General features: G+C 52.2%; 6 protein-coding genes across 6 annotated transcripts; 3 read left to right on the top strand and 3 right to left on the bottom strand.

Moving 5' to 3' along the window:
- Window positions 1–1,376: 1,376 nt before the first annotated feature.
- V2A60_010138 (C2H2-type zinc finger protein) lies at window positions 1,377–2,548 on the top strand (the record flags this gene model as incomplete). Its single annotated transcript, XM_083261399.1, has 2 exons — window positions 1,377–2,291; window positions 2,459–2,548. The coding sequence occupies 2 exons, from the start codon at window positions 1,377–1,379 to the stop codon at window positions 2,546–2,548; spliced, it is 1,005 nt and encodes a 334-aa protein (XP_083117525.1).
- Window positions 2,549–8,714: 6,166 nt separating this feature from the next.
- V2A60_010139 (Ctr copper transporter family-domain-containing protein) lies at window positions 8,715–9,440 on the bottom strand (the record flags this gene model as incomplete). The annotated part of the gene is made up of 2 exons (XM_083261400.1): window positions 8,715–8,823; window positions 8,935–9,440. 2 exons carry the CDS (start codon window positions 9,438–9,440, stop codon window positions 8,715–8,717), a joined length of 615 nt encoding a protein of 204 aa, XP_083117526.1.
- A 2,687-nt stretch (window positions 9,441–12,127) lies between these two features.
- On the bottom strand, window positions 12,128–13,137 carry V2A60_010140 (MADS-box domain-containing protein; the record flags this gene model as incomplete). Its single annotated transcript, XM_083261401.1, has 2 exons — window positions 12,128–12,682; window positions 12,886–13,137. The coding sequence occupies 2 exons, from the start codon at window positions 13,135–13,137 to the stop codon at window positions 12,128–12,130; spliced, it is 807 nt and encodes a 268-aa protein (XP_083117527.1).
- Window positions 13,138–23,078: 9,941 nt separating this feature from the next.
- On the top strand, window positions 23,079–23,957 carry V2A60_010141 (uncharacterized protein; the record flags this gene model as incomplete). The annotated part of the gene is made up of 3 exons (XM_083261402.1): window positions 23,079–23,480; window positions 23,556–23,721; window positions 23,851–23,957. The coding sequence occupies 3 exons, from the start codon at window positions 23,079–23,081 to the stop codon at window positions 23,955–23,957; spliced, it is 675 nt and encodes a 224-aa protein (XP_083117528.1).
- Window positions 23,958–24,367: 410 nt separating this feature from the next.
- Window positions 24,368–25,993, bottom strand: V2A60_010142 (uncharacterized protein; the record flags this gene model as incomplete). The annotated part of the gene is made up of 2 exons (XM_083261403.1): window positions 24,368–25,873; window positions 25,952–25,993. 2 exons carry the CDS (start codon window positions 25,991–25,993, stop codon window positions 24,368–24,370), a joined length of 1,548 nt encoding a protein of 515 aa, XP_083117529.1.
- An 804-nt stretch (window positions 25,994–26,797) lies between these two features.
- Window positions 26,798–27,724, top strand: V2A60_010143 (H(+)-transporting V1 sector ATPase subunit E; the record flags this gene model as incomplete). Its single annotated transcript, XM_083261404.1, has 3 exons — window positions 26,798–26,827; window positions 27,008–27,516; window positions 27,574–27,724. 3 exons carry the CDS (start codon window positions 26,798–26,800, stop codon window positions 27,722–27,724), a joined length of 690 nt encoding a protein of 229 aa, XP_083117530.1.
- Between the last annotated feature and the right edge of the window lie 130 nt (window positions 27,725–27,854).

Consider the following 27,854-nt stretch of genomic DNA (forward strand, 5'->3'; position numbering starts at 1 on the left):
ACACACCTCTAGCTCCTCCACTCACTCACTCACACCACCATCATCACCACCACCACCACCACCACGCACCACTACTGCTACCACCACGTTAACCACACCAGACTAACGACCAAACTAACCATCTCCACCACCCACATCCCTACGCCGCCCAACACGATGCCCGACTCGACCCTTGGCTCTCTCTCCGTTTGCACACCCCCCTTTTCTTTGCACCCCCTCTGCACCCCTCCCCTCTCTCTCTCGCTCGCTCTTTCTCCCCCAGAGACAACTAGGAAAATAAAAATAAAAATACAATTGTACTTTGACAAAGTGGATTCTCTTTTTTTATTTAATTTTTTTTATTTTTCCCTCCCAACCACGGATACTCTCCTTTGCGTTTGTTGGACTCGCTTCAGCTGCATGGCACACGCCGGGGTACGGTTTAGAACAGCCTTGGCTTCCGTCTTGTTCTTCGTCTTGTTCTCTTCTTCTCCTCTTGCTCCTCCTCGTTTGCACTACTTAGTCTCCCCACTTCGCACTTCCTTTCTCGCCTCCAAGACCATCATTGAAGCACGAGACTCAACTTATTTACCTCTTGTCCCAATTCCTTACTCTCGGCTTGAAGTCTATATATTCTCCCAGTCTCCCCCATCTTCATCTTGTCCATATTGCACGTCAAAGACATATATCCTACGCCCAACAATACATCATTCATCCTCATCCATCGCCATAGCCAACCACCGCCACCATCACCAACTTCCAACAAGACTTTCGCGCCAAAGCATCATCGTCGCTTCCACGCCCAGCCGAGACCGACTTCCTCTCCTCCTCCTCCTCCTACAGCGCCTTCTTCACCTCTTTCGCTGACCTCACCTATTGCGTCTTTGCTCTCGGCCGCAGCCACCGACGCCCACTACGCCCACTACGCCACTGCTCCAGAAATGGAAGCCATCACCAGCTTCTCGCAAAGACGCCCAGCCGCCGGCTCGCTTCCGGCCTTTTCCCTCCCCCCTCCCAACGCCGAAATTCCAAGTAAGCTTACCGTGTCCCTCTCCAATTCATATTTTTTTGTTACGTTTGGCGCCTCAACGCCATCTCTCTCTTCTCCCTGGCGCAGAGGACTTGGAGTTTGGTCTGCGACGCGCTCTCGCAAACCTTGCGAGTCCTGTCGAGTGGTTCAGTCTCGAGCTCATTGCATGAGATCACTCTCCTCCTTTCCACATTTCCATCAGCCACAAACCACGAGGCTTCTCACCCCAGAAGCGCCTCGCCCGTCTCAAAAAGACAAAAAAAACTAACAACTCCTTCCTCAACATCAAGGAACCACAGACGGTCTCAGCCCAAGCCTTTCTTCCGTCCACACTGGCGGATCGCAAACCTCGCAGCATCACCAAAGCATGCACAGCTACACGTTCGGCGGAAGTTCAATGCACACCAACAACAGCAATAACGGCTCCATGCCGCAGGGCCCCGGCAACGGCGCATCCTGGAGCGGCTCCTGGAACAGCAACAACAACGCCAGCTACCCTCCAGGCCAGCATCCTCTCCCCAACTCGCCTTACAGCCGTCACAGCATGAGCAGCAGTGCCAATGGCAACACAAGCAATGATGGTGCCAACAACGCCATGGCCTTTAGCAACCCGCGAACCACGGCTTCTCCTGCCGCCGGCCCCGATGCCCTCTCGGCTCCTCCCTTTGACCAGAGCCAGCAGCACTACGTCACCCACAACCCTCATCCCATGGCCACTGGCGCTCCTCAGCATCCGGGCCTCATGGCCACCTCGTCGCAACCACCCGCCCAGTCCCCCCTCGCCGCTCACTCGGACGGCTACGCCCACGCTTACGCCGCCCACACCCGGCCCGGCAGCAACCCTAGCTACTACGCCTCCTCGGGCCCTTCGCAGTTCTCGTCGTATCCTCCTCCTCAGCACTCGCCGACTCATTCCTCCCCCACCACGGGTAGCCCTGGAGCTCGCGGTATCGGCGCCCTTCCCAACAGCATGGGCTACCGCTACGGTACCTACGGCCAGCCTCCCATGCCCGGCACCGTCATGTCCAACATGCACCACCCTGGTGGTCAAATGTCCATGATTCCCGGCATGAGCCAGCACCAGGGCTACAGCAGTCAGATGGTCTACCCTCATCACCCCGCCCCTCAGCCTCAGTCTGAGCGACCCTTCAAGTGCGACCAGTGCATCCAGTCCTTCAGCCGTAACCATGACCTGAAGCGTCACAAGCGGATCCATCTGGCTGTCAAGCCCTTTCCCTGCAACTTTTGCAGCAAGAGCTTCTCTCGCAAAGATGCCCTCAAGGTACGTGCAACCTATTTTTCCTCCTACACACAGGCCTGGCTCGCTGCTATGCCCGCTGCAAGCCTCGAACACTATCGAGAGCCGGCCCAGCCAGCAAGCCACACCTTAAAAAACTCTAAAAACATAGTCATGACGACAACCGACGCTAACATTGCTCGTTTCCACAGAGACATCGTCTTGTCAAGGGCTGCGAGACCAGAACTGGTGATCAAAACGATGACGCCTCTCGCCGCCAAAATGAGCGGGAGCGTGACTAGGTTCCACGCCGCGCCGTGAAATCAATCCTCAAGCGCACCAGACTGCAGCACCAGACTGCAGCACCAGACTGCAGAGAAGGCCCGAAGAGTCTCGATGGAGACTTGAAAGAGGCCCGGAGGATGCTCCGGTCTCGGGTGAATGCTGAGGTACGCGGGTGACTTGGGAGTGCCGCGGCTCTTGCAAGTCGACGATGATGCGCAACCAGCCGGCACAGGCATCAGACGGTGGTTATGCTTACTGTATTGGGTTTATCTAGCGTTTTGTTTCATTTTCTTGTCTGACTTGGGCCTATTATTATTCCCCTTGATGGCTTCGGGCCTTTTTTGTTTTATTTTTTGGTCCTTGGGTTTTTTTTATTGGTTTATGGGTCTACGCCTTTTGGACTGATTTAATAACGAACCGAGCCGCACGACGGCGACAGACTTGTTCGGTTGGAGTTGGTGGATTCTGCTTATGACACACAAGGACCGGGGACCTTGTGCGATGGGTTTGATTTTAGAATTGTTTTGCGAGTCTTTTTGTTTATTATCTATTATTGTTTTGGGGTATTACTCGACTGCCAATGGTAGTAAACATGTAATATATTGTACCATGAAGATTTCAGCCTGGTAGTGACTTGGTTGCGTGTATGACATGGCGCCATGCTATACATTGTGCATTGGTATTCTTTTGCGGCTGTCAGCGGACCTTGGGTACCACATGGCACAGGGTTACGGACTTGTGTGCCTGTGCATCTATAAATCGTCAGATTTATCATGATTTAATTTTCTTTTGATGAGTTCGAGAGGGGGGGCGGGATAACAGGACGAGACTTGGGTTGGCTTCCTCACAAGGCCATGGTCAAGTGGAGCGTGCGACTCGAGGCCCGGACCGTGGCATGTATGACGACGACTTGGGGGGCCCAAACGAGAAGCAGACACGGACACGATGCAGGCTCGTGACAGGTTGAACCGTCTTTTGAAGTATTGGAAATCAATTGTGCTATTTTTTTTTTTTTTGGTTCTTTCCCTTCTTCTTCTCGGGGTTGCCGCTTTATGTAGTGTACAGCCCATGGCCGCGGAGGAGGAAGGGAGGAGGAAAGCAGAAGAGATTAAAAATAAATAAAAATATACTAAAAGAGAGAACGAGCGAATATAGATTGTATATACTCTTTCTAGTTTGCTACCGGGAAGAAAATGGCGTGACCGTGTTATTCTTTTTTTTGGCTGAGAATTATACTTTTGGATCTGTAGTGTGTGCGTTGATGGCGCATGTGATGCGTGTGTGTGTGCTATTATAGCGTCTTGCTCTATTGTACCTTTGATTCTGTTTTGTTTCTTTCTCTCTCTTCTCCATTTGGTCATTTAGAATTGCCAAAACGATGACTATGGTGAAAAACGACAATGTGTGTGTGTGTGATCAGGGACAAGAGGTTAGTTACACTGAGGAGAGTTGCACCGTTTTATCGGCGAGTTTTTTTTTTTTTTTCCTTTTTTTTCTCGGCCAGTCCGTTGTGAAATAAACAGGTATTCGTATACACATATACAGGTCGTCGTATACACAGATACATGTTTAAAGTACATGTGCCCTTCCCTACGCACTGTCCTCCCCCCTTCTCTGTTTCTGATACTTTTAAAGGCAAGGATTTTATATAGAGGTTGTTGCCTTTTTCAGTTTTTGAAGGAGATATGTGGAGAGTTGACAAAAGATGGGTTTTTTTAGAAATATATATATATGCGTGTGTGTGTGTGTGTGTGTGTGTGTGTGTGTATACACGTATCCCGTAAAGAAAATATTGTTGACTTTCAAGTTTGTATAGTAGAGATGTGGAGAGGGAATAAAAAATGATGATTTTTCCACGAAATATCCCTGGTTATAAGAGAGACGGAAATAAGATAAAAAAGATTGAAATCAAAGGCATGCCAGCAATGCACGTTGGTGGTTCGCTGCTATAATGACTACAACAAACTACTGGCAGAGAAAAAAAAAAGTAAAAGAGAAGAGAAGACGGAAGAATAATGAACCGAAACGGCGTTTATAATACAAGGCTACAGATACGAAACAAGAGGAAGGAGAAGAAGGGGGAGAAAAATCAAAAATCGTCCCGTATTCACACAGGCTGTGCACGTATGCGTGTCGTACATGTGTCCTCGTCGCTGAACTTCGGCCCCGGGACCGAGCCCAGATGCTCGGCTTATTATTACTCGTAACTGGTCCATACCTCCGTACGGAGTACTCAGTACTGACCTACCAGTACACTTTTTGGCATGACACCCGAGGGGCCGATACATGCGCAGTTATTGGCAGGACAAGGGGGGAAGGGGAGGGGAGGTGGGAAGAAAGGCGGGCGGGCGCACGTCAAAATAGCTCACGCCCGCCGCCCACTTTCTGCAAATCCTTCAAGGGGTTTTTTGAGGGGGGGAGGGGAAAGGGGGGTTTAAAGAAGAAGAAAAATTAACAGAGTGGTGTCTCTATAGATGGTATGGGTCAAGACCCCCCGAGTGGTGGTTGGCGTATGGTTGTTTTTTTTTTTTCCTTTTATACTGGTATACTGCGCCCCTGGAGTTGCCGCTCCGCTTGTAATGATGGTGCGAGACGGGGGAAGAGAATGGATAAAGGAGAAAGACAGACACACACACAGAAAGAGAGAGAGAGAGAGAAAAGAGAGTAGCCGTTTCTTTTCGGAGATTTGTGTCAGAATCAGGCTGACAAGGAAAAAAAGATGAAATGTTCCTGGCCCCTCCCCTCCCATCTCCCCTTTATTACCCTCCGGACAATTAGTAAAGCAGAGAGAGAAAGGAAAAAATAATGAAACCTGAATGGAGAACTGCACGAGTTTTTTTTTTTTTTTTCCTTTTTTTTTCGGGGCATAAAAAAGAGAATTATTAATATTAAAACAAAGAATATACTCCACAAAACGGGTAGGCTAACTGTTCGTGGTAAAATGGGAGGGGGTGATGTGCAGCGTTGCATTTTTCATGTCTAGACTTGAGAGACTAGCACATTCAAATGTAACGCTGCGAGGACAGAGTAAAGGAGAGAAAGAAAAAGAAAAAAAAAGCACAAGAAAAAATGAGAAGAAAGACAGCAGAAGAAGGCAAGCACAAGAAAAAGAGGATGGGGAAAAAAAGGAAGAAAAGAAGGAGAAGAGGGGGGAGAAGTGGTAATTTTTCAGGATGCTAGTAGGGGTTCGGATTAAACGAATAATAGTCAAGACAGAAAAGAGCAAAAGGAAGAAGAAGAAAAAAAGAACAAAAACAAAGTAAAAAAGAGGGTGGTTTGAGAATAGGTGTTGCATCTCGTTGGGGAAGAAAAAAGAGGCAAAGAGAGAGGACAATGGTTATCGGAGAGGATGAGATGGAAGGGGTATTTGAAGATGACGAGGTGATAGAAGAGACTGCAAGAGAAGAGGAAAAGGGCAAGTATAAGAATGAGATGCATAGTAGAAGCTTCAAGAGAAGACGAAAGGGAGCTCAAAAGAACATGGATAGTAGAAATTTGAAGACAAGGGGAAAAGGGAATTCAAAACCTTATGATGGATAGCAGAGATTACAAGAAAAGAAGTAAAGTGCCAATCAAAAGAATAAAATGAATGGCAGAGACTACAGGAGAAGAATCAAGAGAGCGCACCAGACCCAACAACGTCGACGCAGAAGCAAGCCGTCGTCGTTGAATGATGCGGCCAGAAGACGAGGTATCTCAACATTAACAAACAGTCCAGACTACTCTAACCCCGGATTCGACGACATGCGACGTTTTGATTTTCTTCTGTTCTTCTTCGTTTCAGGGCCGAGGGGGAATGAGAAATGCGGTGCCCCCGTGCTGAATATGCATGCTTTGGTGGTGGTGAGGGTGACGCTGCCATGTGATGAGATTTTTTTTGCACAATTTTCTTTGTCTTGTATTTTTTATCGACTCGTTTTACTCCATTTGAAAACAGAAAGAAAAAGACTGAAAACAAGAGCGGTCATGGGCGGATCAAGTACACCTCACCACCGTACAATCACATTCCAGGATGACGTTGAAATGGCGCGCAATATATATATATACACACACACACACACACATATATATATATATATATTGATATGACCCAGACGTTGGACCTGTCTCTGATTTTTTTTCTTTCTCATTTCTTTCGAAACACTCTCGACAGTAGTCTGCCCTGTATGATTCACACGTCCTCATTTCTTTTTCCTCATTTGACACATTGTCTAAACCATCCGGCCGGCCGGCCCACGCACGCCACGCAGCACGGCCCGACCCGTTGTCGCTCAAAAACAGGTGGTCTCTAATTACAAAAAAAAAAAGTTGAGAAAAGCAGAGAAAAGAAGAACAAGAGGAAAAAAAGCAAAAAGGAACAGTACGTCTGCGTGGGCTTTGCTATTGCCCATCTTGACGTCTGTGCACGTGTGGCCAGTCCATTTATAAACGGCGTCTTTCTTTTGGTCGGGCTGCCGCTATTCGATGCCAGGCTGCAGATTTAAAAAAAAATGGCCGTCATCTCAGGGAGAAGAAGACGTCCATGCAACTGTGGCAGGCCCAGAGCAAAGTCAAATTAGCAGAGAGAGAGAGAGAGAGAGAGAGAGAGATGTTTATAACCGGGCAGCGAATGAGGGGAGTGCAAGTGAGACATGAAGCTCGTGTCAAGAACGACTTGTTCTTGAGAACAGAGAGATGCTTATAAGCAAGAGGTCTTGATAAAAGAGAGAAAGACGACGCAGAAGAAGAAACATCACATTACAAGCTGGCTTAAAGTGAGCCAAAACAAAAACAGTCGGGAAAAGGCCCGTTTCCTGGAATCATTGCACTGCCAGCGCAGTCTTGCCTCCCTGTCGCAGCCAATACCTGGTGATCACGTCAGGAGATGCGCTCTCTAGATCTTGTAAATGAACACCGCAAGCTTCTTTCGCCACATCGCACTGATGCCTGCGAGTTGCTCTACTCGAGATGTGGGATGCAATGCAAGTCGAGTGGTCAGCCAGAGCAGTCTTGACCCTTCATGACGCGGCCCATACCTGGCAATGGGAGTAGGCTATAAGCTCTTTAGATCGTGGGAAACGAATGCCGTAGACGTGTCTCATCATGTCGTACTGATATCGGGTAGTCAACCACGTTGGATGGGGGAGTATAAGCTGAGTTGGTCCGTTGGGGGGCAGAGTCTTGCCTCCATGTCGCGGTCTATACCTAGCAAGAACGGGGGGCTATCAGCTCTCCAGATCTCGAAAACGAATTCCGCAAACCTGTTTCGTCATAATTGCACTGTTGCTTTCCGACTGTTTGAGTATCGAGTGCAAGCCGGGTGGTCCCCCAGAGACAGTCTCAACGTCGCACCGTTCCCCAACACAACGCTGCTTACAGGGTCAGAATATTATCCCATCAACCTTAGACGTATTGATTGTAATAGACATCCCCACCTTGATTGCATCAATATCCACACTTTTTTCCGCGCTCAAGTGTGTACCGCAGGTTCAATCACACACACACACATACCCGTGTAGGGTACCTACCCTAGAGCATCCTCTTTTTCTTACGTTTGCAAGAAAACACCAACGGAACGAGAGCATCCAAGCCAAAAAGTTCACGACTGACCACGGACTGATTTTTTGTCTTTTGAAGCCCTATTTCCAATGGACTTCTTTCTCTTTGACCATTTTTGTTTTTTCTTTCGGGGGAGGGCCCAGTTGTCATGTTACAGACTTTTGCGTCACAAAAAAAAAACACTCATGTCTTTGCCTTTCAACATCTCTCGGCAGCCTCGCCATGTCCTGTGTGATGCAACGTCACCCTGGCGGAAACAGCATGGCTTCCTTGTAGTCTTGCACAGTCGTCGACTGATACAAGGACGCATAAAATCAAAACTCGCCTGCTACATCTCGAGATGCCTTTCACTCGGTAGCCGCGGCTAGCAGTCACGCTCGCAGCCAGCTCATGACCAATAATTATTTACCACTTCATCACTTTCGTCCCTCACTCGATTATGCAGCGATGCTTTTACCATTGCAATCATAATGTATCTCATTTCAAATAAAATCCTAAAAGAAAAGACAGAGAAAAAAAAAACGCTGCGCCATGCCCCAGGTTTCCGAAATACAACATCCCAGTCGTGCGTCCCAAACCGTTCCCAAACTTGTCACGCGAAAACACAACGGGAAAACTCAACTAACACGCCTCCGACAAAATCACTCAATGATCCATCATGCCGCCGTACCGGCCAACGGCTAGACTGCCCAGAAACACGCCGCCGAGGACCGACATGAAGTAGCCCACATTCATCGTCATGACTGCCAACATTCTACCGATTCGTTAGCTTGTCCGTTTTTCCATAGATACTTCTTATAGGCTCTTTTTTCCCTCTCTCTTCTTTTCGAATCTCTTTCCCTCGACTCAACAATCAAAAACTTACAGCAGATAGCCCACGCCGACAATGGTGGTGTCGAGCAGCGCGCGTAGCGGGTCGACGGAGAAGCGCCAGGGCCGGACGGCGGCGGTGGCCTCCTTGCGCGCGACGACGACGACCGTCTCCTCGACGCCGTTGGCCGAGAGCACGGCCGTCTTGGCGTCCGGGTCGTGGGCGACGGCCTCGGCGAGCGGCACCCGCCCGCGGGCGGCGACGTAGCGGCGGCGGGCGTCGCGGTCCAGCCAGCGCGCCTCCTGCGTGGCGCGCAGGGCGACGAGCAGCCGGAGGGCGACGCTCAGCGCGATGAGGAAGATGCAGGTGCCCGCGTAGGCGCCCGAGCTGCGCGGCGTCCACGCGTCCGAGTACAGCGGCGTCGCCGTCTGCGTCTGGAAGACCATGGCCATCATGGAGCCCATCGCGTGGCCGCTGCCGCCAGACGAGGAAGAGTTGGCGTCGGTCGACGAGCCCATGTCCATGTCCATGTGGCCGCTGTGGCGGGGGGTCAAGTTCATGATCGTTTGGCCGCGGGTGCGAGGCAGGTAGATGGGAGAGAGGAGAGTTGTACAGAACGAGGCCAATGTTTGCGGGCAGCCGTTGCAGTTTGCGAATTTACGCAAAGAGAAGCTCGCAGAGGCCCGACACTCGGAGGTTTCAACCGGAATATATGCTTAAAATTTTCGACAGTGGCACTGGTCGCCAAGAAGATGCGCAGGTTTCGGAGGCCCGTCGAAACAGGATGTTGTAGATACCGTCCTCTTCTCGAACAAGGTGGCGTCGTCCCTTGCAGCTCTAATCTTGCTCTCTCTCTCTCTCGTGACACGTCTATCCGGGGGTCGATGAAGGAGCAAAACAAAAGGGGACCCAGGTTCCAGGCCACCTTGGCGGCTTTGGAAAAGTAGGCGTCGCCTCCCGTCTGCACGGCGTCGCAGCCCGTCCCTCGGATCCCCAAGGGAAGCCGCAAGCGATGAGCCGGGCTTTCCAGTTGCTTAACACGTACAGGCGGCGGTTTGGTGGGGGGTTGTTAAGGGAGCTGAAAAAGATGTGCTTTGGTTGTTGGTGGAGCGGGGTGGAGTGGAAAAGTACTGGTACATGGCGGTTAATGCAGAATACCGTCATTGTTGAATACAGGCGGCGCGTCTTGCTATCGACAGAGTAATAAGTAAGTAAATTGAACGCTCATTTTGGTCACGAATGTGATTTCGAGGGCAGCTGTCGTTTGCCTGTATCCCTAAGTTTGCCAATCATGTAGCAAAGGACAGGACTTGTCACCACTGCCTGCAGCCTCGTCGACCGTTTTTTTCATTTACATCAAGATGAAGGCAGACTCCATGTGTTGTCTTGACTGCCGTGTGCTTTAAACTTTGATTTTTGTTTATTTATTCTTTACTTTTTTCATCCTGCCCCTTTTTCTTCTTTTTTACATCTCTTTTCTTTTTTTTCTTTTTCTTTTTCTTTTTCTTTTTTTTTTTGGAAATTTATCCCGAGTATGCCCCCAACCATCGCTGACAATGCCAACACAATAAGCAAAACTTCCAAAGTACCGGTACATAGGACTGTCACACTACGGATTTCCTGCGCAAAAAAACCTTCTCAAACATGCTCGCGCTAACCCGCACCCAGCGGCAAACCGCCACAGCACCAGCCACAGCACCAGCCACAGACGACTTACTCAGTACGCCTCAACCCGTCGAGTAATAAATGGACTGGGTGATCAATGCCCTCACTATCTACCTACTCAGTAACCGACCCAACGTTTTACCTTTTGTTTGCATTGAACCATCTGAAGTTTTCATTGACTCAAGCACATGATCAAGCCTCTATTTACATGGTCGCTTTGTCGATCGGCTCATGCCGGCCTTTGAGGAGGAGGCCTGCATTTGCGGGTCGGTTCTGTCCAGGCCATTGCTTGCTTGGGCCCAGCAGCCAGCCAGACGGGCTTTTACTTTTTTGATGCCAGAGAAACCAACCTGTTCACCCTCGCAGGCCAGCCGTATCTGATGATGTCCTCCTCTGCAGTCTATTCTTTTTCTTTTCTTTTTCCTCTTCTTTCCCATTTCCCACTCGCGCTGAAACCTTTTTCAAGAGTTCACAAAGACCACCACTCCCGGCCAATCCCATCATTGCCCATCCGCGTCCCATTTCCGCCATCATCATCATCATCATCGTCATCACCATCACCATTCTCGCCCACACACAAACGTAATGCAGGCAGCAACCTTGCTCTCCTTTGCAACCCATCTCCTCTTCTACACCACCACCACCACCACCACAACCACCACCACCACCCTCTCCTTGCTCCTCTTTTCCTTTTCTTCCTCTCAGCCCTACAGACATGAACATCCGGGGCGGCGCGCTTCCCCAATCTGGTTAAAAGACGGGACAAGGCGGCGGAAACGTTTGCCTGATTTGGGCAAACGAACCCCTCTGTCGTCTCTCTCTTTTCTCTTCCAAAGAAGAAATTTCCCTTTTGCTTTTTTTTCTGGCCCCTTGCCTGTTCTGCCCATTCCCATCTAAACTAATCTTGGCAACGCACGCACGCGTGCAGGGTCACCCGCCCATTCATCGTCTGAGACGTCGACGAATCGAGTAAGATGCATCGGCGTGAACCAACCTTGCCCCTTCTGGTTGCCCGTGCAGGCACGTCGCATCAGGGCATCTCATGTCGCGCATCCGCGATTGATTGATGCCAAGATGGTAACCTTAATTGATCCTACACCCCATTGAGCGTCATATCAAAAGCCACTGCACCCAACTCGACTACAATGCACACTCGAGTCTACAATTCATCGTGATGCATTTCATTCACTATACACAGCTGTTCTCATCCCGGCCATGGCGCCAGCTCGTCTCTCGGCCCTCTGGTCTAGGCTGTTGCCTGTGGCGTCGAGGCATAGAGCAAATCCATGCCGTTGTCCTTGTTTTTTTTTGTGGCTGCTCATATGGCTTTTCTTTTCTTTTCTTGCACATTCAAGGCACTTTCCATGCCCGACAAAAGAAAGAGAATGTGGCCGCAACAGCGGCCAGCAAGTAAATCACCAAAAATAGCACATCAAGACTGCATCAACGCCAAAAGAAATAAGGAAAAAAATATAACCCATAGCCCGCACAATATAACCCGTGTCCGCCATTAAAAAAATCTTGGCCCATTTCTCTCCAGGCAAGTCTTGTCAAGCCAAATATGTGCCGGATCGCGGCAGTCTCACGATTGGTGGTGGCTGCTGGGAGCCATGCCCGGTTGCTGCGGCATGCCCGTGTAGCCCTGGTTGCGCTGCACGTAATTTTGGTAGGCCATGGCTTGTTGGGCCTCGAGAGGCATGTTGGGCATGTAGTTACCGGGCATATGAGGGTTCTGGGGCATGCCTGGGCGGCTGCTGGGAGGGGGGATGTGGGAGCCAGACTCCTCGGGCGAGTCGCCGCCGTCGCCGCCGTCCACGCCGTTCTCGCCGCCAGCTGCGGGTTCGGGAGCGTTGAGGCAGGCCTGGTACAACATGTTAGCAACGTCTTCTTGGACGGTTCCGACTGTCGTGGTCGTGTGACGCGCGGGGTCGACGCGTCCTGACCGAGTCGCAGGCGTGCGAGCGCCGACCAGAGGGGAATCGAGTGCGTTTGCGGAGCGTACCTGGATGAGGTTCTTGCCCTCAGCCTTGGTGACGAGAGGCTGGAGCTTGGGGGTGGTAAAGGTATATACGAGACCAGTCTCGGAGACGACGAGGAGGAGAACTTGAGTACCGGTCAAAACAGACAGCTCGTAAGCCTAGAGGGTCAGAGTCAGCAGGTGAGCGCGCAAGGGGTGGAGGCGTCGAGGCAACGGATGCTGGGGGTCGAGGGTCGATGTGACGCCGAGTGGCGCAAAAAGCAAAACCAGCAACGGTTTTTTCTTGCCTTTGGCGACCAAGCGGCGTCGTTGGTGATGTGGTGACGCGGAGAGGAGGGAGGAGCGGCGTGGTGGCGACGGACCTTTTTCATGATGCCCGCCTTGCGCTTGGAAAAGGTAATGTGGCGGCGTGACTTGTCCGAGATGAACTTTATCTCAATCTTGCGACGCTCACGGCCGCCCTTTTCGTCATCATCATCGTCATCGTCGGCAGGCGTCGGGCGCTGGCGCTTGACGCCGCGAGACTCGGAGGGAGCGCTGCCGTTGCCGACCGAGTTTGCATCGTCAATGTCGTGAGGGGAAGTCTGGTCGTGCTGGTCGGTAATGTCGGCCATGGCTGCGGGATGATACGTATGCGGGATGGTCTGGCAGGGGAAATAAAATACAGCAATCGAGAATCGGAATTGGATGAAGAAGCCGTTGTATCACGTTGAAATGTATCTGCTGGAAAAGGCAACAAGTGGTGGAGATGCTGCTTTGAGCGTGGTGCCGATGGATCTATACTGGATCTGGCTGTCGAGCGGAGGAGGGAGCAGCCCGTGTGTCGCAGAGAAACAAACCAGGTTTGGTTTGGGAAAAAAAAAAGTTGGGGGTTAATTTTGATGCGGATGGCAGGCAGGCAAGCAGGCAGGCAGGCACAGGCAACAACAGGTGGGAGGGCAGCTCTTTCTGTATCGAGCGTGGTGTGAGATGTGGGCTGTGCTGAGGATAATACTGTGAGTACAGAGAACGAGGCAGGAGAGGCAAGTAAGTAAGGTAGTTAGAGGTACTAGATAGGTGGCAGGGTTGCAGGTCGGCACGCAGGTACCTACTGGTATGAGGTATAAGGTATGAGGTCTGAGGTACTTGTGCCGGTAGTGGACTGTGGTTGGCGATGCTCTCTGTTGTGGAGGAGGCCAGGAGGCTAGGACGGGAGGGGGGGCAGGCCGCTAGGTACCTACCTATATGGCATAACTTGTTATGGCTCTGATTCGCCGCCGGTAGCGTGGTGCTCTGTGGCATGCAGATGCACTTGTCGGGGCGCTTGTGCGGGGGCTCCGCTGTGGAATCGGCCTGCGGTGCGCACAGTGCGCACAGTGCGAGGCTGAGCCCAGCAGCAAGAGTGTGCGTCGTCAGCGCGTGGTTGCGCTCGCTCAGCGGCTGTTCCAGGACCTCCCACCACCTTGCACCTCCTGCCCACCATCCTGCCCACAATCCTGCCCACCCTCTTTCTGCGCTCATCTTCCGCTGTAGACTCGCCGCTGGAGCCTCAAAGAGCCCACAGCCAGGGTTAAGCTTAGCGGTCATGGGTGCGCCATGCCACCTGTGGATACCGCTACTGCAGCCCGCCAGCCCGCTGGCCAGCCAGGTTCCAGGCATGTCCGGAGTTCTTGGGCGGCCTAACTATCATCTGCACTGCAAACTCCCCAGGGTACCTTAGTAAGTACTGAGGAGGTAGTAGATAGTTACCTGCCAGCTGCTACCATAGGTACCTACTTACCTTATTGGCCTTGCGCCCCCAAACTTGCTCAAAAAGGGTTACTGGGCACTCGGCTGTCATCCGACTGCCGACCAGCCCTCTCCTCCAGTATCAGTACCTCTTCGAGAATCCATCATCATGGACAGAGTAGATTTTCTACCTGCCGACCACCAGCAAATACAAACCATCTCGTTCGTCGCCTCTCTCCCCCGCTCACTGCTTTGCACTTTGCAGACATCTTTACTGCACGATTTCTCATCACAAATACTACTGCAACAATTCGTCTGCTCCTCCTCCCCACCCTCGTACACGTTTGCTGCGTCCAAATTGCCTTCGTTTCTCCTACTAACTGGATCATCTGCCTAGGTAATCTGTACTCCTCTCTGTATCAGTACTGGCAATCTGGATTCCACCCTCGCGTCCTCCCTACTTACCCTCCCGCCTCCGTCGCCTCGACCACCCAGACTCAGCCTTGTTGGCGGCACACAATGTATTACTCCGTACCAGAGCATCTACGCCGAACCACATATTTTCAAGCTCCGTAATCGTTACCAGTACCTCCAAATCTGCCTCGCCTCTGGCTCAAAGTAGCCTGTTCCCCGACCCCCCATCAGCAACAAACAGTCTTCAACGTCTCGTCCTCCCTACGTACTGTTCTCAGCTCCAGCCTGGAACGCTGCATGTCATCGTCTCGCCTCTCACCATTCATCTGTACAGTGAAGCTTCTGCTTCTCCTCATATGTAGATGCCTCCTCGAAACTCTTGGCTCGCTATGAAGCCGCATTCCTGCCGTCGACAGCAAGGCTCAAACAGGCGTACATACACGTCTTCCACAACGCGTACCTCTCAATAGCACGCAACCACCCGCCTGCTAAAAAGCATTGAGACATTTCAATTACCACATCCGCAATCCGTGCTAATCTGCCCCAGTCGCTGCACTAGCACTACGGTGGTTCCACAGCTGAGGCTGGGCTAACTCCATGATGGCAGAGCAAGAGCCAAGTGGCACACCAGAGACATGGGCGCAGCCTTTCGAAGGGACACCGAGCACGTTGTGGCTGCCAATGTCTGGGTTCTAATTTTGACGACTGCCTCAGCCGATGAACAATGACCTGTCAACACATTTGTGCTTGACCCGGAAACGCCGCGAGAGTTGGTGGCGAAGGAAGGGTCTGTCTCACACCCGCGTTTAGCGTTGATCATCAGGCCATTAACCACGTCCACGGTTGACCACTTCCACGGCTCCAACAACCTGCAGCTGTTCGCGCTATCGTCAGCCAGCAAGCATCTGCCACTCCACTGCCAAGCGGAGGCAGCGCCCGCGTGCCCGCCTGGGTGGACTGGACCCCAGGCAGAGCGCGAGCTTGATTGTCAGGAAGATCATCACGGCCCTGTCTGAGTGGCGGAACCTTTTTTTTTCTTGGGCCTGAACACCCGCCCATTTCTGGCACTGTACGGTTTTGAGCACTAGCGGCCTGCTGATTCCTTCATTTGGACCGCAGGTACATGATTATTGGGCGACGAGATAGCCCGCCCGGCCCAGGATAGCTAGATGAAGTGCCACGAAACCCGCGAGAGGCGACGGGTACTGCAGGCGACTCGGCAGTGCTACATGGCACGCATGATTTGGAGCATGGCGCAGAAGCTACGGTACTCAAAACTGTCGTTGTCAGTCTGATACTCCGTACATCAGACATTAGCAGGCATTTGGCTGGCCGGCACGATGAGGTTAGCCGTATTAGCGAGTATGGGGGCGTGTGCAACTACGAAGCTGAGCTGAATCTTTTATGACGGAAGCGCCGCACTGTACGAGTTATGCGGTATACGAGTACATTGTACAAGTACCTAGCCAGCACGGCGAGGACGGAAAGGCCGGTGCAACACGAACATGACCAACGATGCCTGACTTGACACAGGTGCGCGGTGGGTGTAAGCAAGAGGGTGTCATGTTGTTTGATGGCAACTGTGCGTGCACGAGAGATCGCACAGGGGAGATCAGGCTGAGTGGATGGGGAATAGTCAGACGGAGAGAGTGCCAAGCAACCCAGGTTCAGGTGGCATGATGACGAAGACAGCAAATCTCGATTGTCGGTGATTAAGTGAGTGGCCCTCTCACAACCGAGTAAGGCCGCGTCGCGACTTGATGTTGGCGCCGTGGAAGCCGGAAAGCTGCTGATAGGAAGAACGGGACCTTCGGGGGGCAAGACTGGGCTCATTTCTCTGCAACACGATACAAGGTATTAATTATTAACTATCGATGATTGACGTTGGCAATGCACGCAGCACACGGCACATGGTCAAAGGGCGCAGACATGAAGCAAGGATGGCATCAAGCACTGGTACTGGTGCAGCTCAGCGTGGTGGATACAGCAGGGAATGAGCGTTTTGGGCTTGGGGCGGTGGTTCGTCGGCAGCCAAGTGAATGAGTGAGCTAATGGGAGGAGGTGTTAAGATGACAGCGGAGCTTGTTCGCAGGGCTCACGAATGGCAGGATAGCAGGCGTCCAGGCCTGGCAGGTTCCAGAACGCGGCCAAATGGCATCTGGTTAGCAATAGCAGGCCACCGGTACCCGTACATGAGTACATGTCTTGCACGCACATGGATGGGTACAGAATAATCTGTGCAGATTACGGGTACTGAGCAGAGGATCCAAGTCCAGGGTCACTGGCTTTTGCTGGGCGGTTTCTTTCCGGAGCATGGTACCAGTAAGACGGGATCCAAACTAGGTGGTGGCTCGTGTCACTGGCGGCGACATGAGGGTGTCGATACTGGGCAGCTGGGGCATGGCCGGGGGACCAGGGAGAGAGAGGGAGTGGCGCAGGGAGGAAACGAGGCGAGCAGATGATTGGGTTCTATTGTCCTAGGAATACTTGGTAAGTAGCGACAGGGCTAGGAGGGGCGGGTGCATTTGAAGCAGGAGTCGAAATTGCAGGTCGAAGATTGTGATGGGAGGCAAGAGACTGACTGGTACGAGGCAGGCATGAAGTCAATGGGGCAATGGCAGTGGCAGTGAGTGACAATGGTCATGGCTACTGAGTACGGGCTGTCAGGTTGGGTGAACTGGGCAACTGGGCCGTTGCTGAGAGGGGTTGAGGGGGAGGCGGACTGGCAACAGGTATGAGGTATGTGAAGATATGAAGTGGGTTTGTGCTCAGCCGTCCGTCCCTAGGCAGGATCTAGAGTCTGGAGTTTTACGGAGTAGGTCTATCGGGTTGTCTGGCGGCTTCTAGTCGACTGCCAAGTCGAGCGAGGTGCGCGCCACCAACGGCTCCCTACGAGGGTAGTTTGGTGGCGGGCTACTCAATAATGTTGCAACTTGAAATGTCGCTTGAGCATTTGACTTTTTTTTCTTTTTGGACAAGACCAGACTTCAAGGCAGCCTGGCAGGGCTACGAGAAGAATTCCGAAAGGAGAAGTCGCAAGAGAACGGGCTGTAATTTGAGCATGGTCCAAGAAGTTGTCTGGCGCCAGGCTGGGGGCAGACGCTGGCAAGCTGGAAGCAGAAGTCTCAGGCGTACAGTCGGAAGCTTGGTTGCTTGGCTATGTGGCCGAGAGCAGACATGGGGCTTCAGCCGCCGGGGTGAGTGGGAATGACTCCTCAACGCTTGCAGGGGGAGTTTGGGACGCGGCGGCGCGAGCGGGGACGCGTTGGCAAAGGTATACGAGGGAGGGTGAGAGGATGAGAGGGTCAGAGGGTGAGAGGATGATTTATTATTATTACTAGGGGGCAGACGACGAGTTGGACGCGAGCCGGGGAATTTTGCACTGGGAAAGATTGGTGTGTTGGATGCATCGACAGACAGGGTTGGTGTGAGGGCTGCGCGGGAGGATTCTCTGTGCACTGGGCAAGCAACTGTCGGCTGCTGAGTTGGAACTTGGGAGTAGGTCAGTCAGCTTTGTTACCAGCTACTGACGGTCATATGGCATGTAGGCATGAGTAGGTGGAATAAGTAGTAACATTAGTAGGGAAATAAGTACGGATAGGCAAGTAAGTGGTAAATAAGTAGGTATATACGTTGGAACACCAACCTATCCTACCTTGGAATGGACAGGGGAGCAATCTGTATAGGCAAGGAACAGAGAGGGTTTGCAGACGCACGGCAACAAGCGGATGTATTGTCTGATGAGGTTTTTCTCCGGCAAAGGTGGAGGGTGTACAGAACAAGCACCTTGAACTTTGTACGGATGACTTACCAGTAAGTACTTGCCTTGCCGGTATCGAGGATGGGGTACCTGGTTGCCTGGTAGTGATGGTGGTGGTGGTGGTAATGGTAGTGGTGGTGATGATGGTGACGGTGATGATGGTGTCGGGCTGACCCACACCCACACCCACACATGTATCAGTACACACTGGCACTCATACTCAGTATACTCTGTAAGTACAGACGGCTCGCGGGACAGACTCTGTCGGTACCTATTCAGCAGCCATGGCATTTTTTGGTCTCTCTTCCTTTTGCCTTTTTTTTCTTGGCAAGAAGAATTCAATGGGTGAAAAAGAGGAGAGAGAGAGAGAGAGAGAGAGAGAGAGAGGAAGGCCCAGCTGTAGTAATTCTTCAAACCCCCCCTCTCAGTATAGGTACTACCTACAGATACTTACCCGCCTAATCCGTACTAGATTCATTCACTACCAAGTACCAAACTGTTTACCGGACAACTTTTCCGGTGTGTGGGGAGAGCGAGAGAGAGAGCGAGAGGGAGAGTGAGAGAGAAAAAGAGGCTAGGGGGGGGCATGGGGAGGGCAAGGAAAGGCAAAGGGGATCTGCGACGGCCAAAAGAGCAAACACCAACAAACGGCTGGGCTGGGCTGGGCTGGGGCTGGAATGGAACGAGAGCGGGCAGGGGCGGGGCAAACGCGGTCCCCGTTACGTGCATACTGCGCTTTCGTCGGGTCCTCTTTTTTTTTTTTTGTCAATTCTTTTTTTCTATCCATGTATTTATGTATTTATTTATTTATTTGCACTTTTTTCACTTTTTTCTCTCATTGCTGTTGTGATTTCGTGCACAGTGCGGCCAAAATTTCTATTCTGCCCTTTCCCTCCCCCCCCTTTGCCCTGCCCTGCCCTGCCTGGCTGCGTGCGTGCGTGTCTACTCAGTACTGAGTATCTTGTCTGACTGGCTTTGCCGCCCCCTAGAACTCTTGCTGGCCCTCTCTCTCTCCCCCTCTTCCTCCCCCTCCCCTTCACTCTCTTCTCACTCAGCTGTGTCCGTCTGTTGTATCTCGATTTTCTGTATCTCGGTCACTGTTCTTTTTTTTCTCTTTTTTTTCTTTTCTTTTTTCCTTCTTGGATAGCCTCCCGGTTTTTTTTTTTCGCGCTTTAAAAAATCAGTCTGCATTCGGAAATTGGCAAGGGAGGGCTGCTTACTTGAACATGGATGGCTCTTCTTGTCAGTTTGGCTTTAAGTCACGTGCCAAAGCTAACAGGGTGAGCTCGCGGGCAGCATGGCATGTTCAGCAGGTCGTCGACGTTGAACGGCGTGAAATGTCGACTTGCGATTTCTTTTTTCCTTTTTTTTTTCTCCCCTCGCGGAATAAGTCACGTTAATTTTGTTTCGTTTCGTTTGTTTTTTGATTGATTCGGGTATTCGTAGAAGTCGAGCTCTTTTCATCAAAACGCAACAGTAAACCCGCAGACACTGGCTACATTGTGCGCTGTATAGAGCACTCGGATCGTGGCCATTATTGTTTCACCATCCATCTCCCTTTTCGATCTGGGCTTGGAGTCGTTCTCCTTTTTTTTCCCTTTTTATCGACTCGATTCAGACAAAGAGTAACTCACACTACATTACCCGTTGCCTCGAGAATGAAAGAAGAAGGAGAAAAAAAATTGGGATGTACTCGTTTAGTACACTGGCAATGGCGCGCTCAATACAACCATCATGATTCATAGGGCTTGCAAATCGACCATGCCGACAAACTTCAACCCTTTTCTCTTTTTTTTTCTTCCCTTTTTCTCTTATGCTTGGGCTGCAGTGGCTGGTAATTCCCCAAGTCGCAAGTAGAGAAGGGCATTTGGGATCTGATTGGCGGGTGCCCCCCCCCCTCGCTCCCATCTCGACGCATCACCAAGTTTGACATCATCCCAGCCTTTGGGAACCATTGGTGTCCACGTCGGCACTTTAGGTAATAAAAAAAAAAGTAGACCATCAGTGCGGCCATCAAATCACTCAGTGCCTTGACAAGAACGAAGTAGACTACACGCACTCTCTTCCCTACTGTTCTGTTCTTGGATGGCCTGCCACCAACACCACCACCACCACCGTCGGCCTATTTGTTTCCTTCTTCATTCAAGGTTCCTCGTCAACTCTGTAAAACACGCGACCGTTTTTGTTGTTCATGGTTCCGTGCTTTCGTGTAGCCAGACACCTCGTTGCGATCATCATACAGGACCGTACCCTGGCCCTCCACGACGGCGCGGCCAGTCCCAGCTTGGACAGGGAGGGAGCCTGTACATGGGCTAGAAACGTCCGAGACTCTAAAATTCTATCCGGACTTTGTGTGTGTGTGTGTGTGTGTGTGTGTGTGTGTGTGTGTGTGCGTGTAAATATGTGCTCGCGTACTCTTGGTTTTAAAGTACCGGTATAACCCACCAGCACGCCATCATGGACACGATTACAGCCATAGACCTGAAGTTGTTTGGGTTTGGGACCAATCTGCTCCTAACCCCCTCTCTCACTGTAATCATACTTTTTTCTTTCTTCTTCTTGGTGGAAACACTCTAGTTTTTATACAAATTTTTGCTACAAATCGTCAAAGCAAAACAGACTTGCCATCACGGCGAATGTGTTCTGTTTTGAAGGGGAGGGGAGAGAGGGGGGCTGATTGATATCAGCAAGAGTTTCAATAAACGTGTGAGAGGCCGTTTATCGAATGATGTTGAGAGGCGAGACAAGAGTGAGTGGAGGAGGAGGCGGCGGAGGAGACGAAGGAGTGCAAGAAGAAGAAAGCTCGGGGGCTGTCATCAAGGTCCAGGGGTTGTCGGAAATAACATGCGCATGTATCCATATATCCTCACATCTGCTTTGTAAAAAACCTGTGAAGAGAGACGAAGACGACAAGCCCCGGCTTTATTTTATTTATTTACTTTTTTTTCTTTTTTTCCTTCTTTAACCTATTTCCCGGTGCCCACTCACCGGCAGGCGGGCCAGCTTGCCGCGAAACTTGCAACACATGGGCGGTCCGTCGACAAGAACTGATACACGCCCTGTGTCGTCGTCTTTTTTTACTTGCCCCATTCTGGCGTTATGAAGGGGGGGCAAAAATGTCGAGGCATGAGAAATCGGCAAGAGAGGGAAAGGGAAAAAAAAATAATAATAATGCAACGTCGCATCTACATTAGGTAGAGATCCTCGCATCATTCGCGTGCCGCGGGCTACGTAAGCCCATCTGCGACGAGATGCCCGTCTGCGCAAGGTGCATGTTGTCTGGAACCAAGATCTGAAGCTACGGGTTGTTTCCAAGGAGGGTTTTTTTTTTCTCCTTGTATTTCTGTATTGGTTGATAAAGGAATAGATTAAAGCGTCAAGTGAAGAAATGTATCAGCATGTCGATGTCTATAGTAACCAAAATGCATGTACTTTCCAATAGAGTGTGCAAGCAATGGGCAGGTCTGCCCTGCGTAACTCGCTTTTTCTCATACCATCTATCTTAGATTCCCTACATTGATGAACTTGACTTGCCATCCTCACATGATTGAACCTCAAACAAAGACGCACGCAGACGTACACACGCACACAAGTCAGGCCGGTCCTCATCTACGCTGCCCTTTTTGTACTTGCTTGGCATATCCCAATCCGTCCTACGCCCGGCCGCCCTTCAAAACGGGCACCCCCAAAACTCCATCTTATCAGTCTTCTTTTTTTCTTTTTTTTTTTCTATTTGATAAACAAAAGTAGCAAACCCTCTCCCATCTTCAAGGGCAAAAAAAATTTTAAAAAAGAGAAAAAAATCAGACCACTCTACACAAAACCAACAACCGCTCTCCCCCCCGCCTCATGATTGGTCGGTCCCGAGGCCTCTCGTGCCTCACCACGAGGGTCCTGAAACGCAACCTCACACGGCCTACGCGCCATCCGCTGCCCACGCAACCCACGCTCCGATTCGCCCTACCGGTTCAATCTCCTTTGACGGTGCTAATCGGCCTATAACCCATTTTTTTTTTCTATATTAGGGCCATGATTATATGTCATCTCATCCCTTGAGACTCGGCAGGAAACGTGTAGCATAGTAGACCAAAAACGGAGAGAAGAGGGGGGAGGGAAGAGGGCCCTATTCATTTCATTTCAGACTCAATCTTTTTTTTTTTAATAATTCTCCCCTTCTCAATAGTAGACTTTCCCCTTTTCATATGGGAACTCTCTGAAAGTAGTGGATGATGCTGCTGCGCCTCGTGGTCGGCCGGCGTTTTCCCTCTCTCCGATCATCATACATTCAATCGCGTTCCTTTATTCTCTTCTGAAGCACATTCTTTTTGTAGATCCCTCTTCTTTTTCTTCCCTTTCTGTGTGGTTGTTTCTTTCAGTTTCTCTCTCTTTTTTTAATCTAATTTTTGCATCTTTTTTTACACATTCATTCATCTTGCGCTTCACTTGGACGCTGGTCGTCAACGAAAACCGAAAATCCAAAAAAACAGACAGACATTTGCACAACGAGACAGCCTCCGAACCGAATTATCCAGCTTTTTTTTTACACCTTGAGGGTCGAACCCCATTTTCGCTTTATTCTTATTCTTGGAAAATCGCAATCCAAGGCTATTCGAATCGAACCGGTTGTGCAGAAAACGCTCCCCTCGCCGCCCCGTCCGTGGCCTCCCGCCCGCGATGCCCGACAAGGTCCTCCTCGCGACGCTCGCCATCAACGTGCTGTTCCTGGCCACCGGCGCCCTCGAGCTCGGCTTCTGCCTCGTCGTCAAGGGCATGCTCGGCGGCGAGCCCGCCGACGGCCGCGAGGCCGTCCGCCACCTGCTCTACCGCGAGTTCCCCCTCGACGCCGGCATCGCCAACGCCGCCTTCATCCTCGGCACCTTTGTCTTCACCCTCGTCGGCCTCGCCTCCAAGGGCCGCTCCGTCCTCAAGTTTAGCGGCTACGTCATCGCCTTTTCCGCCCTCTTCACCCTCTGCCTCGGCGTCGTCCTCTGGGTCATGACCCTGCGCGTCAAGGAGTCCTTCTACCCGACCTACCTGGAGCAGGAGCCGTCGGTCCAGTCGGCGATTCAGACCTCGGTAAGAAGAAGAAAAAGAAAAAGAAAGAAGGAAAGAAGGAAAAAGAAAAGCCACAAAACTAATCTGTACATTTAGTTTGGATGCTGTGGCTACGTCAACGCCTCCACGCCCGCCTTCATCACCGATTCCACGTGTCCGAGCCCCGCCGCCGCCGCTCTCCTGCGCGGCTGCGCAACGTCAATCTCCAGCTTTGCCAACATTGCTCTCGACGTCATCTTTACTGCCCTCTTTGGCATGGTTGGTACGTTTTCTCATACTTTTCCGTCTCACTGTAGATGGATTTTTTTTCTTTGTTTTTTCACGAAAAGAAAGAAAGAAGGAACAAAAACAACAAGGACAAGAAAACAGAACAACCGCTGACAACCCCCAGGCGTCGATGCCATCTTCATCCTCTCCATCGCCGCGCTTCTCAAGGTCCGCAAAGAGCGCGAGCGTTACCGCCACATCGACCAAAAAGGTGGCTATCAGCAATTCTAGGCCGGTCAGGATACCCACAGCTCAAGTCTCAACCGTCCCCTCAGGACTGGCTTCACCCTTCATGCATTATAGGTACACTTTCATTTCCACTAGCGCAGAAATAAAACACTCTCATTTTACAACAGTCTCCAGCAAAACATTGTGCTTGTAATTCATATTATCTAATTGTACGTAAAGGGTTTCGAGGTAGACAAAAAAGATGGCCCGAGGGATACTGCAATAGGTAAGGGTAGGTAGGTAGGCTTGGTTGAGCTCGGTGCTCGGCTTCTATCAGGCGCCTCCAGGCCTCCAGTAGCTGGGAGCTATCAGGGCGCATCAGGAGAGCGTCAACGACGGCTGTATACGCCTGTACAACGCCGTATGCTTCTTATTGAAAAAAACAAAAGAGTAAAGGAGATCAAAGTCGCTGATCATACTGGTGAGTCGTTTCGTCCCGTTGGCGGGTTGGTCCGCCGTTGCGTGGCCGTTTCAGCTGGCGGCGCGCTGTGTGTAGAGCCCCTCCTGTCGTTGGTTTTCCACCACGAAAAGGACAGTATGCTGCTGACCGAGTCAGCTATGAATGAATCCCGCTGTTTAAGGTTGCGCCGAGCAACGAGCCCGGGAAAGCCGGTGCTCTTGCGCCGCCGCCGCGGCAATCGCCGCGTAAAAGTCTCCGACTGCGCGCTGCCTTCTTCCGCAATCGTCGTCGCACCGCTCACGGCTCTGCGTACGCCGGGCAGGAGACTTGTCGACTCGGTCAGGCCCGGCATTGTGTTTGCCCGCTGACGGCTGGCCGGCGAGTTGGGGTGCTCTTGGTCTTCCAGCTCGCCCCAGATTTCGGCGTCCTCTGCCCACCGGAACGTCTTTTTGGTCGGCGTCATGGCTGTCGATTCAAACGTGCTATAGGATGGGAACACCTCCTCGGATTCGACAGCAGCCTCTCCGCTGAGGAGCGACTCCTCCTCGCCCTCCGTATCTTCCACCATGCCCAGACCGGGTGCCAACGTAGACTGACCCACGCCAGGAGCATGCTGCTCGTCACTGAGGCGCCACGAGAGGGCGAGAACGCCGCTCAGCAGGATCACCGTACCCAGACTGATGATACAGGCCCGCAGCGGTGAAATAAAGCTTGTTTGGTTAAAATATATTAGGCCGTCCAAAATAGCAATAATGTTGTAGACGCAAAACACGAGGGGATATAAAACCGACGTTGACACGAGTTTGAGGCCCCGGTGCAGATAGTAAAGCTGGCACAGAGCCAGCGAGACGAGTGCCAGGACGATAGCCCAAGCCTGCCAGTAAATAAACTGGTTTTTGCCGGCGACAGTCTTGATGACCAGCTCGACGGCCGACTTGGCAAAAAGCAGTGCGTGCGCTGACAGATCGCCGCTAATCACACCATACGAGATGCCCTGTATGAGGCGGAAGCGGGAGCTGTGGGAGATGCTGGATACTCTGCTCGTCACATCGGTAGCCACCGCGAGCGCAACCACAAACAGCGCCTGTAGGATCATCCACACGACAAAGGGCCTGCGCGCCATGAGGACCAGCAGCTCTTCCAAATTATGGGCCGGCGACGGTATGGCGCCGAACACGGCGATGAGGATGGCGCCGGTGGTGACGAGTGAGGTGCCGGCGAGCGACCAGCGCGTAAAGGGCTCGCTGAGGATGAGAGTCGCGCAGATGGAGTTGAAGACGAGGCCCGCGGCCTGCAGCGTCGAGAGCACCGGCAAGGGAAGCGTCGAGATCTGGACCGAGCTGCCGAGAATGTTGGCGACGATGAACATGCCCATGCCGACCTGCCAGCGCCGCCGCCGGTAGGGCGGGCGGCGGACGTCGTGCGGCCCCTTTTCGTCCTCGAGGATATGCGATTTGCGCTGCAGCGTCAGTCCCAGGCTCTGCACGCTCGTCGACATGAGACCGACAATGATCCCTAGCTGCGGTTCCTCGCATTAGCACGTCCGTCCGCGGGGGGAGAAGAGGAGAGGCAAGACCGCCCGGGCGCTAATACGTACAGCAATGCTCCCGCCGGGGGAGATGCCGCCGAACGGCTCCATTGCGCTATTGAGGGAGATCCAACATTGGGCAACGGATATGTATATAGGTTCGTGATCAGTATCACCGCATGAGAGGCGCTGCGGTATTCCCGGGGTAGATGCAGAAGGGTCTTGCTTGGTCTTGGAGAAGGCGTCTCTGGGACCACCGCCGTTTCGGATGTGCCTGGCGGAGAGGGTGGCACTTGTCGGGTGTCGGCGGTTGAGTAGTACGATATAGAGTGTCGAGTAAAGGACAAAGCAATCGATCCGTAGGAGGGAGGCCAACAAGAAGATCTAACGGTTAAAGGGAGTAATAAAGATGGGCTTGTGCACCTGATGCGGTGGACATGGGTACAGAGTGGCATGGGGAATGCAGGCGGGCATTGCGTCGCACTTCAATTACAGCATGACCCGTCGGGGACTGTCAAAGCGCCACTTTGCGTTGCTTGGACAGAGTGTGGCTGGTGCCGTCACCTGACATCACCTGACGGACGTCATTGTACGGGCAGCTTCAGGCTGTTTGTCGCGGCCAACGGCCTCCACTGGCCGCTAATAAAAACCGCCGCAGGAGCTCTCCCCATTGTAGCGAAGCAACTGTGGCTAGTGAGCCCGCTGCAATCGCCCGCCGCCCAAGTAGGCCGCCAGCGGGACAAGCTTCTGGTTGGGACAACTCCACCCACCCTCCACCACCTACTGACGACAGCAACCGGCTTCATACTCGCACCGCGGCGATTCATCGACTACAACGGCTTCGCTCTTCGACCTCACGCCCTCCATCCCGACTCCTTCCCTTTGGCAACCCGCAGCACATACACAATCGCCAGCATGTCGCAACACGCATTGTCCGACCAGCAGGTGCGCCATGATCCTTTCCCTCCACCCCAGCAAGGCGCGGGATGCCGATAGCATTGCCCGTCTCTTCCCATCCTCATACTCCTCCCCCGGCCGGCGTTGGCCGGCCCGCTCTCTCTCTACATATGCCAAGAAGACTCGTGCAGCTAACACGTTCAAACGCTCCCCCTCCCCCAATGACAGGTCGACAATGAGCTCCGCAAGATGACGGCCTTTATCAAGCAGGAAGCCATGGAAAAGGCGCGCGAGATTGAGATCAAGGCCAACGAGGAGTTTGAGATAGAAAAGTCCAAGCTGGTCCGCCAAGAGACGGACTCGATCGACGCCACGTACGAGAAGAAGTTCAAGCAGGCCACCATGTCGCAGCAGATCACGCGCTCGACCGTCGCCAACAAGACCCGCCTCAAGGTGCTCGGCGCCCGCCAGGAGCTGCTGGACAGCATATACGAGACCACGCGCCAGCAGCTGTCCGCCGGCACCAAGGACAAGTCCAAGTACCAAAAGGTGCTGGCGGCTCTCGTCCTCGAGGGCCTGTACACGATGAACGAGGCCGACGTCCAGGTCCGCGGCCGCAAGAAGGACGCCGACGTGATCAAGAAGGCCCTGGACGAGGCTGCCAAGACGTATAAGAAGGAGCTGGGCAAGGAAGTCAAGGTGACCCTCGATGAGGAGAATACCGTACCAGACGCCAGGTAGGTGCAGGCTCGCGCCATGGCTTTTTCTTTTTTGCTAACAGTCTTGTGTTGCAGTGCTGGTGGTGTCATCATTGTCGGCTCCAAGGGCAAGATTGAGATTGACAACACCTTTGAAACCCGCCTCAAGCTGCTCGAAGACGCGGCCGCCCCCGCCGTTCGCGAGTCCCTGTTTGGGAAGAATGAGAACCGCAAGTTCTACGACTAAGCCCGCACCCACACCCTCGTGTTGGAAATAGATGGTACTCCTAGAGAATGCGTGGTTGTTGGTCCCCCTCCCAGATCCCGGTAGTGAAGTGGGCTTGGGCTGGGCCAAGAGAGGAGCGGCGCACACATTT

The sequence above is a fragment of the Cordyceps javanica genome, chromosome 7 (assembly GCF_051103115.1).
Source record: "Cordyceps javanica chromosome 7, complete sequence".
Taxonomy (NCBI): Eukaryota; Fungi; Ascomycota; class Sordariomycetes; order Hypocreales; family Cordycipitaceae; genus Cordyceps; species Cordyceps javanica.